The sequence below is a fragment of the Lycium ferocissimum genome, chromosome 3 (genome assembly GCF_029784015.1).
Source record: "Lycium ferocissimum isolate CSIRO_LF1 chromosome 3, AGI_CSIRO_Lferr_CH_V1, whole genome shotgun sequence".
Lineage (NCBI taxonomy): Eukaryota > Viridiplantae > Streptophyta > Magnoliopsida > Solanales > Solanaceae > Lycium > Lycium ferocissimum.
In genome coordinates this window covers 6204405-6220422 of record NC_081344.1, presented here as the reverse complement: position 1 = coordinate 6220422, position 16018 = coordinate 6204405, and the positions used below count along the sequence as shown (strand labels likewise).

At 36.3% G+C, this 16018-nt stretch overlaps 1 protein-coding gene and 1 long non-coding RNA gene across 2 annotated transcripts; one reads left to right on the top strand and one right to left on the bottom strand.

Annotated features, from left to right (window-relative positions):
- Positions 1-583: 583 nt before the first annotated feature.
- Positions 584-13087, top strand: LOC132049463 (DNA glycosylase/AP lyase ROS1-like). The gene is made up of 20 exons (XM_059440277.1): positions 584-769; positions 1230-1824; positions 2382-4316; positions 4388-4786; positions 5144-5234; positions 5375-6485; positions 6728-6807; positions 6896-6980; positions 7064-7155; positions 7227-7295; positions 7615-7651; positions 7738-7820; positions 9962-10423; positions 10575-10611; positions 10710-10767; positions 11023-11162; positions 11261-11326; positions 11427-11541; positions 11624-11662; positions 12737-13087. Exons 2-20 carry the CDS (start codon positions 1410-1412, stop codon positions 12871-12873), a joined length of 5451 nt encoding a protein of 1816 aa, XP_059296260.1. The 5' UTR covers positions 584-769; positions 1230-1409; the 3' UTR covers positions 12874-13087.
- On the bottom strand, positions 11609-14534 carry LOC132049464 (uncharacterized). Its single transcript, XR_009413092.1, has 3 exons — positions 14419-14534; positions 13421-13503; positions 11609-11736 (listed from the first exon to the last, which is right to left on the bottom strand). It is a non-coding gene; the product is annotated as an uncharacterized LOC132049464 (long non-coding RNA).
- Between the last annotated feature and the right edge of the window lie 1484 nt (positions 14535-16018).

Below are 16018 nucleotides of genomic sequence, written 5' to 3'. Positions count from 1 at the left end.
GAAAAGTATCACATAAATTGGGACAGAGATAATATTATATACTCATCCGTCCATTTTTACTTGTCCATATTCGACTTAGCACACCCCCTTAAGAAGCAATAAATAAACTGATAATTTTACTATATCATTCCTAATTATCATATGTTAGGAAAGAAATTGAAATTATAATATTTAATAATAAGAATAAAATAGGTATAAAATGATAAATTATATTTTAATTATTAAACTGAACAAGTAAAAAATAGACATTAATTTTTAATATAGTAAACAGGTAAAAATGAATGAAAAAAATATTAACTTGAGCTCATTATTAAAAAAAAAAAAAAAGATAATTACGAAACTCATAAGTTTCAAATCCTGAACGACAGTTATAACTGTCACTCCTCTAACGGCTACCTATAACAATATGACTAGCATAAAAACATGCACAAAAGAACCTCTCTCCTACACCCTGCACGTGGTCAAGCCTTAGTTAGCCAAATAAGGCGTCTTTGTCGTTAAACTGAAGATACATCGTTTCACTTTAAACCCCTACCTACAAATGTTACTGCACACTGGGTTATTTATTAACACTAAAAATAAATTACTATGTTTAATTATTTACAGTTTACCGATAATAAAAGTTATCGGTTCAATGAGCTTTTTTTGTTTCAGTCTATGAATAATGATGCCTTGTGAGTTTCAGTTTAGCTTCTTCCCTACTTTCTCTCACACCCTTTAATGGAATCTCTCTAATTCCTTAGATCTCCTTCAAAGATCCATTTTTCAGGTGAGTAAAATTCACTGAGCTTGCTATAATCAATTACATGTTATATCTGCATTTTTTTTTCTTTTTTTCCTAATTTAGAAAATGGGATTCTGGAGGTTGTTTGTAGATGTTCTGTCGGTTTGCTGTTATTTTCACTGATCAAGACTTGATTTTGCTGCTCATTTCTTGAATTTGACAAAAACTAAGATTTCTGGTTTTGTTGTCGAATCTACATTCTGGTTTGGTCTTCGTCAACGCACTAACTCCATGGCAGAACTAATATTAATTGTCTTCGGAGATCTGTGCTAAAAATGAATCATTTGATGTAAATTCACAAATTTGAATGCAAATTCTTACAAATTCTGGTTCTGTAGAGTTTATGATATCCTGTTTCTCTTGTTCCTGCAATTTTCTTTTTTTCTTTTTTAATCTGGGTCATATCATCTTAGATTGTTGATTTTTATTTTTATTTTTTTTGCAGGATAATTTCCTAAAAACAAAATTGGTACTGTAGAATTAATAACCTTCTTGAAGTCCTGCCTCTTTTTCTATGCTATGCTGGACATGGTTGAGTTTTCTCATAAGAAATTCATGATGCCAAATTGAAGAAAATAAAAAGGGAGTAAAGATTGGATTTTTACCAGTTTCCAGAGCTTGCAGAATGGATACAGGCCAAGGCAATTCATGGATTCCAGCAACTCCGGGGAACCCAAGTTTTGCGAAATCGGCAACAATTTGCAGTAACAGGCAGGAAAACCAGCAAGCTAATGTTGATTGGTCAGATTTGCAAAGAAAGCAAGAAGCTCAAAATGCTGCAACATACCATGGTTCAACAAGTTCAGTAACAGTAGATCAGTGCTTCACCACCATGGAAGCAGCAGTAGGAATGAAGTCTAATATGTATGGTGGTATAAAGATGGACAATAACTTATCTAGTGATAATGTAGACATGTGGGGCAATATGTCTTTTGGAGATTTATTGGCAATGGCTCATGCTGGTGGCACCACGCTAGCAGATGAAACAACTTATAGCGTGAAGAGTTCTTTCAAACCGCTAATAAATCCTCAGAATGCAGGTAGGCAAATGAAGTGCTTGTTGATCTTCAGATTACAACGATATGCATTCCATGTATATGTCAAAGAGTCTTTTTTCCCTGTTATTAGTGCATTGTAAAGACCTGTAAAATGTCTGAGAATGTAATATAACAAGTTTAGTATACATTCTACCGTATTTTGAAACTTACATACTAGCAATTTGGAGGATCAATTTGATTGCACAGCATATGCAAATTAGCTTTCATTGAGTTGTAATGTATCCTAGAACAAAATCAGAATGGAACAAGAGGTTATATATAAGATCCTTGATACTGTGGTTTCTCTGATCGAGTGCTCTTCTGTTAGAGTGTCATTCCAAGTCAAATTATCCGATTATTATCTACAAGTAATTACATATTTGATGTGTAGTAAATGCTGAACATATTGTGTTTCAGTTTCATTTCCGTGAAAACAATTCAGCAAAGTGTCAAACAGTGTCATGATTTATCAGACATGTCAAAATCTTAAGAAATTTGTTGCTTCAATTTTGAGATTATTTCCTTGATAAACTAATATGACACGAGGATTCATCATGCAGATGAAAGCTCTATTTTTTCCAGCTTCCCTTTCAACTTGAATTCACCACCAGTAATGACGGATGCAGCCTTGAGCAGCAACATCCCGTCCCAGTTCGAACCAGTAACACCAGATGTGATGAAGAGTAAAGGGCAAGAATCTAATGCATCAGATGACATTAATGATACAACACTAGCAAGAGGTATACAGTCAAATGAGGATACAATAAAGAGAGCTGAAGCAAATGAACTCCAACAGAATAAAGAGCAGTCAGAGCTGATCTTGGATCAATCAGAATTACAGGAGTATCAAAAGCCGGACAAGACAGGCAAACAGGATACTGAACTGATGAACAATACACCAGAGCAAAAACCAAGAAGAAGAAAGCACAGGCCCAAAGTGATTAAAGAAGGCAAGCCTAAAAGGACTCCTAAACCAAGAACCGAAAAGCAGCCTGGTTCAGAGGAGACAAAAACAGAAAAGAGGAAGTATGTCCGAAAAAACAAGGTTGGCAGACCTACAGCCACTTCTGCAGAAGAGGTTAACAATACAATTTGTCACGAGGAAAAGCCTCCTAGTTCCGAAAAAAACCCACCTGCAAAAAGGAAGTATGTCAGAAGAAATCAAGTTAACAAGAGCGCGGAAAAACCATCTGAAGAGGGAAGCAGTGTAACAATTGGCAGACCTGCAGCCACTTCCACAGAAGAGGTAAACAATACAATTTGTCACGACGGAAAGCCTCATAGTTCCAAAGAAACCCCAAAAGCAAAAAGGAAGTATGTCAGAAGAAATCAAGTTAACAAGAGCACAGAAAAACCCGCTGAAGAGGGAAGCAGTGCAACAATTGACCCGACAGAAGTTTCTCTTCCTAAAAAATCCTGCAGGAAATCGTTGAATTTTGAAGTCCAAAGCCAAGCAAGTGAAGAGAACTCATCATACAGGACCTCAACTTTGGATTTGCATGCGAATAATTCCGGGTCAAATGAACAATCTGCAGAGTCTGCACGGCTTGGACAAGGAAAAGATGCCACAAGTCAAGAGACAGAAGTGGGCATAACTTATGACATCACCTGCTCCCTGAACCAGAATGTGAGAAATTACATATCACAGCCTAGATTGCAATACCCTGTTCCTCCAACTCCAGACAAGGTTGGCTTGAATCATGACAAAGTCATGTTTGTTAATCAAAATGAAAGCACAAGAGGAAATAGTAGAATCATTTGTTCAGATTTAACTCATGATAAACAGGCAAGCATTCTACAAATGACACCTCAGAGCCCGAGTTGTTCCAACTACAGCAGCACTGCATCCTTGCCACATGGGAAAGGCTTGAAAAGACAGCACACGTGTATAACTGATGAAGCACAATGCTACAGAATAAATGCCAGAGGAGCGTATTTCAATTCTATGCAAGCCTATCAAGCAATCCTTCCAGCAAATGAACTTGGCATTTATAATAATGTAGGGATGCATTTTCCCTCTATTTACCCGCAAATGAGAGCAGGAAAGGGTCACAGCTCAACATCTTACATTAAGGCTTTTACTGGTGAAACTACCTACATGCCTTCATCTCAGTGCAATATCAGTGGTTCCCCTAGCAACAATTCTGCAACCAATATACCCAATAACAGAATGTGGAATTCCAATGTTATGCCAGCAGTTGTGGGAGCAGAGAGGTTAATGCAGTGGAGATCAAACGGTGCAACTCAAGTACATGACTTAGCATCTCTGCATGAAATTTACAGACAATTTCCAACTTCTACATCCAACGAAGCAACAAAACATGGATTTGGAGAAATATATAAAAATTCACATCCATCCAATGCATGCATGGGAGCTCCAATTGTGGAAACCGGAGAAGTAACGAAGAAAAAAAAGAAGTCAAAGACAAGCATCCTTGTCAACTCGGCAGCTTCCAATATGTATACTCATCAAAAGTTCACAAAAAAAGCAAGGGGTACTTAAAGGCATAAACTTTAAACTATCAGTTATATCATAACTCTTACTTGCTAACAACATTGAATGCAGGTTCTCTGCCAGCTTTAACATGGAGAGGCATGTCTCCAATCGAGGAAATTGCAGAACGCTTGCGGCATCTTGATTTAAATAGAGAAAGCAGCCAGAATCAAGGTCAATATGGAATCATCACCTACAACACCAAGTTTCAAGGGGAGAATGCCCTTGTTCTTTATCAAAGAGATGGAAGTATTGTCCCTTTTGGAGGTTCGTTGGTTAGAAAACGAAAACCGCGGCCAAAAGTTGATGTTGATGAAGAGACTGATAGGGTATGGAAACTTTTGCTGCAAGATATCAACAGTGAAGGCATTGATGGAACAGATGAAGACAAGGCAAAATGGTGGGAGGAAGAACGTAGAGTGTTTAATAGTAGAGCAGACTCATTTATTGCACGAATGCGTCTTGTCCAAGGTAATTGTGCAAAGTCTTCAACCTTACTAGGCTAAGTCCAACTGCGAGCTAGATTCCTTCACGAGTAACATAGCTAGAAGAAAATATTGCTATTTTAAATAAAATAAGATGGCTATGTTAATACCTTCTATCTGTGACTCAGCATGCGGTAATAGAAACTATTGAAAAGTGAGGCATCAACTAAATGTTGATCTTGCACACCAAGATTCCACGGACCCTTACTATTTTTTGCATAGGAATACTATAGGAGTTTAAAACATGCCATATTAAAAGAAAAAAAAATGTCAGTGACCTGTTTTACTCTATTGTAATAACCATAACTATTATTTTATCTTTTTCTTTTTCTGGGTGAGTCAGGAGACAGGCGCTTCTCACCTTGGAAGGGATCTGTTGTGGACTCCGTGGTTGGGGTATTTCTTACACAGAATGTTTCAGATCACCTTTCTAGGTTAGCTGAGACTATATACTTCTACGTTTGAATTTTTTTCCGTCTTCCAGCAAATTCCTAAACATTCAAAGATGGAATGCAAACATATTACTTAGTCCACCTTTTGTCCCTAAACTTACTTAAGTTTGTCCTCTTTACAGCTCTGCATTCATGTCACTCGCTGCTCACTTTCCTCTGAAGACAGACAGTACTCAGAAGCATGAAGGAAACACAGGTATTATTATTGAAGAACCCGAAGAGTGTCCAACAGATCCCAATGTTTCAATCAGATGGTATGAAGATCAACCAAATCAGTCAACCCATTGTCAGGATTCTTCAGGAGTCTATAATACAGATTCAAATGAAGAAAAAGCAGCCGTCGATGGTTCTGAATCAAGTGAAAATAGCACACAATGCATAAAGTCGGCAGACTGTTCTGTAATTCTGCAATCAGATTCTTCTGGAGAAGGCTCAGATCTGTATCAGGAATCAACAGTTATGGGTTTCGGAGATCGAAAAGAATTGAATGATTTGCCTTCTTCTCCGAGTTCTGTAGTTTCTTCTGAGAACTCTGCAGTTATTCAAGCTTCAGAAAGAGCTGACTCAAGCAACTTTTGCAGCTCCACTTCTTTTTTGAAGCTATTACAGATGGCAGGGACTTCAGGAGCACAAGGAACCGGGTGCACTGAACATTTTCAAGAAGGTGAAAACTTTCCATTCCTTGGCAAGGAACTTAGTGCCCCGAAACAAAGTGGATTGTCGGTAGAATTGGCACATCCAGCACTGTACGCAACGAACCCTCAAAATAAGTTGGACATAGAGAGAGTTAATGATGCAGAAGTCAATGTTGAACTACAATTTCAAACTGAAGATACCAATTGCAATGTCCAGCAAGTTCCAGAAGCGCCATCCTCTTCAGAAACCATTGTAGATGTCACAGAAAGGGCCAGCATAGTTTTTGATTCATGTAAGTCAGAGCAAAGAGTTGTGGAGTCGAACTTGAAAAATGACAATAATCATGTTTGTAGCAAAATAGACAGTGTAAATGACAATCCTTCTAAAGGGAAAAATGGACGACTTGGGAAGGAGAAAGAGAAAATCGATTGGGACAGCTTACGGTTACAGGCCCAGGCCAACGGCAAGAAAAGAGAAAGGACAACAAACACAATGGATTCACTGGACTATGAAGCAGTGAGGCGTGCAAGTGTCAATGAGTTAGCCCACACAATTAGAGAACGAGGAATGAACAACAAGCTGGCAGAGAGAATCAAGGTACACACCTGAGTATTCCATTGCATAACCTTTTAGCAATATCTGAGTACAAGAGAACATACGCAAGACAGTCCATTGGACTAAGCTCCTACTATGTGTGGGTCCGCAGAAGGGCCGAACCACGTTGGGTCTATTGTACACAACCTTCCTTTGCATACTATAGAACATATACATCTACAGTATTTACTTTCCATTAAATCTCCGAGATTGCTCTATGGAAAAAAATGAACTTGCTATTGCAGGCTTTTCTTGACCGGATTGTTAGTGAACATGGAAGCATTGATCTTGAATGGCTGAGAGATGTTCCACCAGACAAAGCCAAGTAAGCCAGAAATTATTCCAAATAATCTCCCTTGTGTAAGATTCTAGTCATCTATAAACTATGACAAATTTCAAATGTATGGTTTCAGAGAGTATCTATTGAGCATAAGGGGCTTGGGTCTGAAGAGTGTGGAGTGTGTGAGACTTTTAACACTTCACCACCTTGCTTTCCCTGTAAGACCTTGAACCAATTTTGGAAGAGTTAAATATATGAGAAATAGCCATTCAATCACACTAATTTCTGTGTATGTCATAAGGTTGACGTGAATGTAGGACGTATAGCTGTTAGACTAGGGTGGGTACCCCTGCAGCCGTTGCCCGAGTCACTACAGTTGCATCTTCTGGAACTGTGAGTATTCCTGACACTAAAGATCTCTAATTGATACATAGTGCAAAGCTAATTCTGTGGTATTTCTACAGGTACCCAATACTGGAGTCGATTCAACAGTACCTATGGCCACGTCTCTGCAAGCTTGATCAAAGAACATTGTAAGTAGCACCTATTAAACAACTATATATATATATATATAAGTTTTGACCACTCACCGATGTCAAGCTTTGAGTTGTAACTAAATGTAGGTAGTCCAATGACAATCTTTTGGTAATATCAAATGACAAACTTTTGGTAGTATCAAATGATAAAAGTATTGTCTACTTTAAAGTGAAGAAAATAGTAGCATAGTTGATTTAGAATTTGGTCAGAGGGAGTTATGTAGAATGCAAGTATAGTTATACTAAGATAGTTTAGAAACTATCTTCTTTTTCTTCCAATCAGTAATGGATCATTAATGTAAGATCTTAATTACAGATATGAGCTACATTACCATATGATCACCTTTGGAAAGGTATGTCAATGCTATTAGATGATATCTCCTAAAACTAGTAGATATCTGCAATCAAAAGGCTAAGGCTACTCTTGCAACTCATTTAGGTCTTCTGTACAAAAAGCAAACCCAATTGCAATGCATGTCCACTGAGAGGAGAATGCAGACACTTTGCGAGTGCATTTGCAAGGTTAGCTTATTACTTTTGTACTTTCTGCAGCTAAAATACTTCTGTCTTGTTTGTGCAACTATCTTGTTTCCAGTACATAAACTACTCTACTCAAACCCAAAGGATCATATCATAGTCCAAGGGCGGATCTACTCCAAGGTAGGGGTTCACGGGAACCCAATGACTTTTGTTCATACCCAGTATTTGTAGTAAGAAAACCAAAAAATACTTATAAATAGTTGATTGTAAACCCAGTTATTATTTTACGTTAACTTGAGATCATTGTAGGAAGACATAAACTTCAAAACTTGGATCTGCCTCTACATAGTTCTACTTTGTTTTAGGTATGAAAAAACTACTATGTGGCAGTGAACCACTTGCCTGTTTCAAGCTAACGCACCAATATATAGAATATAACCATGATGCATTCTGGAAAACAAAACTTCAGTCAGTGTCAAAGCAATTTATGCTAAAATGTTTAGATGCACTCATGTTTAAGGGAAAAGGATCAAATATACCCCTCTACTTTATTTTATTAGTTAAATATACCCTCCGTTAATGAAAGTTAACAAAAATACCCCTGCCGTCTTCAAACTTCACACTCATGCCCCTATTTGGATGGAAATCCCCAAATCCTCTCAAATTACTCAATTTCAAAAAAATTACCCACTTTGTTGTTGACCCACCCCGCCCGACCCACCCCGCCTATCATCATCATCAAGCTCTAGCTTCATCTTCTTCCATGGAAAAAAAAAAGAAAAAAGCAAGAACAAACCCAAATGATAAAATCCCAAAACTCACCTTAAGTTTCATCTTTAAATCCAACTCCAAATCTTGGGGTCAAAATTTAGAAGTTTGACTAATCAAATTGTTCTTAATTTCCAGGTCTTTGATTTTGAACAAAAATGCCATCAGTTTATCGTATATATACATGTGTATTTTGATAAATAGCCATTAGTTGTTTCAAGTATTGATTAACTGAGTACATAAAGATTAACCAAATTGAGCATAGTAATTAAATTTTAAACCATTTAAAGTGAGATGCAGGGAGTGATATTTCCTCATTCCTAATGCCTAGCAAGTATTCAATTTTAATTAATAAACATAGCTCACACTCATATTCTCTGATTATTTAGTACCACTACTAGGTTAATAAATACCTATGGCTAGGAACATGCCACGTATAGCATTTGAATCATAAAATTTAGGTATCTGCAAACGCAACCTAGCTGGTCGGTTGCTTAATACTGTACTATCTAGATTTTTCAATGTTTCCTGAACTCGGACCAGGACAACTAATTGAAAATTTACCATGTCAACGATACTAGTTTCAACTGCAGAAAAAGGGATACTAGTTCAACCATATCAAGTAATTGGACCGCAACTGAACCGTGATACCATAAATAAGATAATAAATCACATATATAAAAAGGAAAAGAATAACAAATAGCAGTACAATTTACAGTCGAACAAGCTAAATTGATAGTGTGGTTGCCTCCTTAGGCAGGAAAGATGAAACTTAGTAGGCGTTTGGCCATAGAAATAAATAAAATAAAATCACTTTTTCGGAATTTTAGAGTTGGAGTTGTGTTTGGCCATAGTTTTTAAAATTGTATTTTTGTTGAAATGTAGTTGTTTTGGTTGTGAAAAAAGTGAAAAATTTGAAAAACAAAATTTAGAGTTGGATTTAAAGATTAAATTTGAGGCGAGTTTTGGGATTTTATCATTTGGGTGTGTTCTTGCTTTTTTTTTTTTTTTTCTTTTTCCCCTTCCATGGAAGAAGATGAAGCTAGAGCTTGATGATGATGATAGGCGGGTCAGGCGGGGCGGGTCAATAAAAAAGTGGGTAATTTTTTTGAAAATTGGGTAATTTGAGAGGATTTGGGGATTTCCATCCAAATAGGGGCATAAGTGTGAAGTTTGAAGACGGCAGGGGTATTTTTGTTAACTTTCACTAACGGAGGATATATTTAACTAATAAAACAAAGTAGAGGGGTATATTTGACCCTTTTCCCATTCTTAAATTAACCAGCTTATTGGTGATATACATACTGCAAGGGCATTAACTGAAACTATAAATACTTGAATTGCTATTTTATCTGTTTAAACATTTGGATACATTGTATTTCATAAACTGAACCTAATAAAAATGCCTCATTCAGTGCAAGGCTTGCCCTTCCCGCGCCGGAAGACAAAAGCATTGTGTGTGCAACAGAAAACAAAGCCGCTAACAACAATCCAAGGGAAAACTTCACTCACCTGCCTCTGTCATTACCTCCTGGGAATCAACAACCAGTGGAGCATCAGAAATTGATCAACTCAGCTCCTATTATTGAAGTGCCAGCATCACCAGAGCCCATTGTTGAAGTTCCTGCCACACCTGAGCAAGAACAAATACAAGCACCAGAAACTGACATAGAGGACTTTGAAGATCCTAGTGAGATTCCTATAATTGAATTGAATATGGCAGAGTTCACTCAAAATGTAAAGAAGTATGTGGAAAAAAATATGCAGCTTCAACAGGTAGAAATGTCGAATGCCTTAGTAGCCTTAACTTCAGAAGCTGCATCAATTCCCACTACTAAACTTAAGAATGTTAGCCGGCTCAGAACAGAACACCAAGTGTAAGTAAACATTCCTGATTTTACATCATAAAAATAGAATTAGGCGGCCAAAAAAGCACTGATAACAGACAAAATATACTGTTCCTTTCAAGGCAATCCAATGTTTCAAGAATTTTTTGTTCTAACTATCAATTGGTTTTTCCTCCTACAGCTATGAACTTCCAGATTCTCATCCTCTTTTGGAAGGGGTTAGTGATACCACATTAGTTTTATGTCCAACATATAGCCAGCAGCCAAGCAGATATAGAAACTAATCTTCCAAATAATTACATTTTTCATTTTGCAGTTGGACAAAAGAGAACCAGATGATCCTTCTTCCTATCTTCTTGCTATTTGGACACCGGGTAGGATCACAAGAACTGTAATACTATATAGGGAAGAATTTTTCTTGGAAGGCTTCCTGCCATTATCTTTTGTAACATGGAAAATAGATGAATTAGCTAGGTCATGCTTAAGGAACTATTGACATAGCTATCACGTTCGTAAAATATGGGGTATAAATCTCACGGGTTAGTTTAGATTGTAGGTAATATCAGTTAATTTCCGTATCCCCATCTCAGCACTGACTGATTTTACCGTTTGTATCAAATTCATATCAGGTGAAACAGCAGATTCTATGCAACCTCCAGAAACTCAGTGCAACTCTCAAGAATCTGGAATTCTATGTCAAAATGAGACGTGTTCCTCATGCAACGGCATACGTGAAGCACATTCTCAAACAGTAAGAGGAACTCTTCTGGTAAGAAAATCCATTGAAACTATTACAGTTGTCATTTCAGACGAGTAAATTGCCAAAAAGATACACACAGTTTGGTTAATCGTTATTCTTGTCAATAGATACCATGTCGAACAGCTATGAGAGGAAGCTTTCCGCTCAATGGTACATACTTTCAGGTCAATGAGGTGAATATAACCAATTTTTAGCTCATTTACAGTTTCACATGTCAAAGACTAGGTTTTGCATCAATTATTGTGATTTTAATTGATAGAAATTAATTTGCAGGTGTTCGCAGACCATGACTCCAGCCTTAACCCAATCAATGTCCCAAGGGATTGTCTGTGGAATCTCCCACGGAGGACTGTCTACTTTGGAACCTCAGTAGCCACGATATTCAAAGGTGAAAGAACAGCTAAACTGATTAAACCTCATTTAGAAAAATTTGGGAGTAAAATAACATTGAAATCTCTCATGTTCATCAGGCCTAACCACAGAAAGCATCCAACACTGCTTCTGGAGAGGTATGTAAATGGAAAATCCTTCAGTTTTTAGCATTGAAAAGCTAGCTTCTTATCCATTTCAACAAAGTAAAGCCCTGAAAATCACGTATTAAATTAGTATGTTTAGATGCCATACTGTTAAACACATAGATAAAGTGGATCACAGTCTAGTCTGTTTAAAATTTAACACGTCAAAATTTAAAATGAAAAGAAGCATCAGAAGACCTAGGAAACTGGGATTATATAACCACTCAGCGTCAGAACCAAACCTGAAACTTAGGAAACAAGGATCAATATGCTCACCTTTGTTGAGAATCCTATTTATTTTCTGTTTGCCTTCTACCATTCACAACCTTGAGCCCCCCAGGCTAGGGGCTAAAATAAACATTACTTGTACTTTTAGCTTAGGACAATGGTAGCCTTCGATAACAACATATGTTGTTCTGTTCTTTGTCTAATTCATGTGACGATTGATTTTAATGCAAAAAATCTCTTCTTTACACACTATGAACAAGAGAATCTTATTTTCGACGGTATCTTTTCAATTTAAAGAGGGAGACTCCCTTTAGACAACAACATTCCTAGAACTCCTTTTTTGGTATATATGAAGAACATGAGGTACACACACATAGCTGTAAGATTTATTTGAAAAGGGCATTGATTTTGAACATATACATGTTACAAAGTTTCTCAAGCAAGTACAAAAAGCATACAATAGCAGTAAACAATGCACCAGTTTTAATAATTACATATGTATATAAAGGTTAATTATTTGTCATTAAGCAGATATTTTTTAATAAAAAATTGTTAATATCACTTAATACCATGTATCAATTTAATAATTTGTCTCATATAAGAAGCAGCACAAAATCCATGAAAATCAATTTGGCTCCAAAAGAATGGGGAAAAGATACCCGACATTAGAAAGAATCAGGTCAGCTAGTTTCATGATTGTCTTCCACAAGCTTTTGGACAAATGGTAAATTTAGCTATGACAAAAGAGAATAATCAGTTCGGAAGCTAACAGGAAGAATTTGATCACCTCTGCTGCAAAACCTTTTTGCTTTTCTGATGAATAGTATTGTATCTTTCCAGGGTTTGTTTGTGTGCGGGGATTTGATCAGAAGTCACGAGCACCTCGACCGCTGCTGGCAAGATTTCACTTTCCAGCCAGCAAGTTATTAAATAAGGGTAAAGGAAAAACAAATGATGACAAAGGAGTAGCCACCTGAATATAGCTACCCAGGTACTCAGGCCAAAGCCAAACAAGCTAACAACATTCAATATGATGCACTTCTAAACCAGATGGTGAAAAGAAGATAGGTATCTGGTTAACTTGTAAATGAGATGATAATTTTTTTTTTTTTTTGTAGCTAAAAGTTATGGAGTTTCTTTAGTTAGCAAGTTTATTGATCTATTCAATCAGTTTGTTCCCATTTAGTTCAATTGGATTCTGTAATTTTATATCTCCTTTTTCTTTCAAGTCAAGGGGAAAAAAAAAAAAAAAAAACTAAACTGACACCAGTAGGAAAATCAGATCTAACTGGACAGCATAACGGACTTGCAAAAGCCCATTATATTTCTGCAGCTAGCTACAGCATCATATTCTGTTACGTAACCGCCTGAACTGAACAAAGTTGTTATATTTCATGTTCATTGCTACATAGTATGAAATAATACTCAAAGGTAAACATGTGAATGGCGAAATTCTAGTCATAACCTATTGAAATCTCATGAAAACCAAGCTGACCAAAAAAAAAATGCCTTTTCACCTTGTACCTTTGTGAACCTGAGAGAATCCTACATACGATTTCTGCAATTCCACATGGCTATTGCAAGTGCATGATAGACAAACTCTCAACCTGCACAATCACAGAAGTAGATTTAAGATATATAATGAGTGGGTTCAAAGTGATTACTGCACTCTGCACGCAAATACTATTCTTCATTTTTTGAGCTAATGGTCAAAAACACACCTAAACTATCACTTTTTCACGAGTTTCACACCTCAACTATCTGTCCTCTTTTTCTACTTGAACTATCACCATCTATGTATTAAAACGCACCTCAATTATTAGTTATTCCATTTTCCTACCTAAATTATCACTGTGCGTTTTAATACATATATGGTCATAGTTCAGGTAGGAAAAGGGCACAACTAGGGTACAACTGATAGTTGGGGTGTGAAAACTCACGAATAAAGTGATAGTTAAGGTGTGTTTTTCACCATTAACTCTAAATTTTTTTTACATATATATATATACATGGTTTGAGTCAAAATAAATAGATTCAACCAGTGGCTGGATCTTCTATTACACAAATCAGATAACTGATATGTAATATGCAAGTGTACGTCCGCCATAAATATCAACAATTCACCTAGATAAAGCTTCACATATAAATCATAAGCAGATAAATAGGCGATAAAACTGCTATTTCAAGACTAACAATTGTAATACACACAATCATAAATAATGACACATTCATTGCCGTCATATATGTGAACGCTACAAGTTACAACTTCAATTTGACAACAAATTGCACATTAATCATCAAGCAGAATCGTTAAACATTAATCACTATAAAAATATTACACAGAGCATAAAATTTTACTCCGTAATTACGATGTAAATATACCTTGCTATTCAAGCCATCTTACTCGAGTTAAAGATATTCTATCAGATATTCCGATAGAGGATTCAAAAATTTGAACCTTATTAGTTCGAGTTCGAAATTCTATAAGGATCTAAGTATTTGATTTACAGTTTTACTTTTACCTGTTCGAAACTTCTACACTGCATCTGTCCCTTCATTAATGTTCAACCGTGTCTTCGAAATAAGAAGAGTGTAGTGGTGTGTAAAGAGAGAAGAATATATGGACAGATGCAGAGTCTCTGTGTGTTTAATGCATTTAATTATTTATGGGCAAATTTTCCCCCCTTGTACCTTTTGGAGTTCCCTCCATTTTTGGGTTTCTGTGCGTGACAACACGCGCCATTCGCGAGTGTGGATTGCACTGATTCAACATTTCCGAACCGTACCCGACTCAGATTAATTGTTGGGCCTTATTAGTCGACCCCATTACTAGCAACGACGAAGTTTTGGGGGTTCATTCGCACAAATGTCCAATACTTGGGGGTGGTCTTTAATTTTTGCTCTTCGGGAATTTAAGTGACCGAAAATACCCCTGAGCTTCTGGATTCGAACCCAGCAGAGTATTTTAAAAAAATTGCAAGATAGAATTTCGTAGCAAATTAGGTCTATTCGGGCAAAAGTTAAGCCTGAAACCCTAACTTCTTTAGAATTTCAGTTTAGTAAAAAGAAAAAAGAAAAAGACATAAGGCGAGATATATCTTAAGGCATAGTTTCTATGTAAAAGTTTTGCCTTAAGGCATACTTTACTCCTTGTCTGGCATAACTTTTGCCTCAGGCATAACTTAGAACTACAGAAGTTATGCCGTGTAAGGCCTAACTTGGAACACAACATAACTAAAGTTAGGCCTTTGCCTTGCGAAATTGTTTATTTTTTTTACTGAGCCGGGATTCGAACCTAGAACCTCGGGGTATTTTAGGCCACTTTCTTAACTAGGCGAAGGACAAAAATTAAAGACCAACAATTTGAGGGCCAAAAATTAAAGACCAGCGTGTTTGAAGAGAAATCTGGGCAAAAAAAATGAATTTTGGGTAGCGGAGGCGGATTTAGCTTTATAGGTTCACGTAGACTCAATGGTTTTTTATTTGAATTTTATATACTTCGTCCGTATCAATTTTAGTTTATTATTTTCTTTTTTGGTTTGTCCTAAAAAGAGGGTCTCTTTCTAAATTTAGTAAGTTGACAATTCAAACATCCTACGTGGCAAACTTATAACCACAAGATTTAAAGGACATTTAAGTAAATTAGACACATCTTTAATTAAGACCACAAGATTCAAAAGTCTCTCTTTATTTCTTAAACATTATGCACTTAAATTGGGATGCGAGAGCATGTAGTAAGAAATTGATTAAATATTTGTAAATAATAATTGTGAATTCAATTATTATTGTATATTAATTGGAGATCATTATAAGAATCTATAAAAGTTTCTAATGTTACTAGATGGGGAATGGGATCTCATTTTCGTGATCCATCTGAAATTCATTATATTTATCTCACTTTGTTTCTGATAATATTAGTTTTTGCAGATTAAATCACTTGGAATGGAAATGGTAATGGGAATTTTGGTACCCCAATCCGCATATGAGATTGTTTGTCATTATGAAACTGCCCCAAATGAGAGGAAATTGACTGATACATGGGAACTTTGCCTCTATGAGAAGGTAAAATAAGTTGACTAACTAGAATCATGATTGAAAAGTCAATGTTTCTTATCATTTAAT

Bases quoted from the DNA above. Each gene is read 5' to 3' on its own strand.
- LOC132049463 (XM_059440277.1), top strand. From the start codon at position 1,410: ATGGATACAGGCCAAGGCAATTCATGGATTCCAGCAACTCCGGGGAAC. The intron at 11,163-11,260 runs GTAAGAAAATCC...TCTTGTCAATAG, and splicing joins CAGTAAGAGGAACTCTTCTG to ATACCATGTCGAACAGCTAT. The intron at 11,663-12,736 runs GTATGTAAATGG...GTATCTTTCCAG, and splicing joins CCAACACTGCTTCTGGAGAG to GGTTTGTTTGTGTGCGGGGA.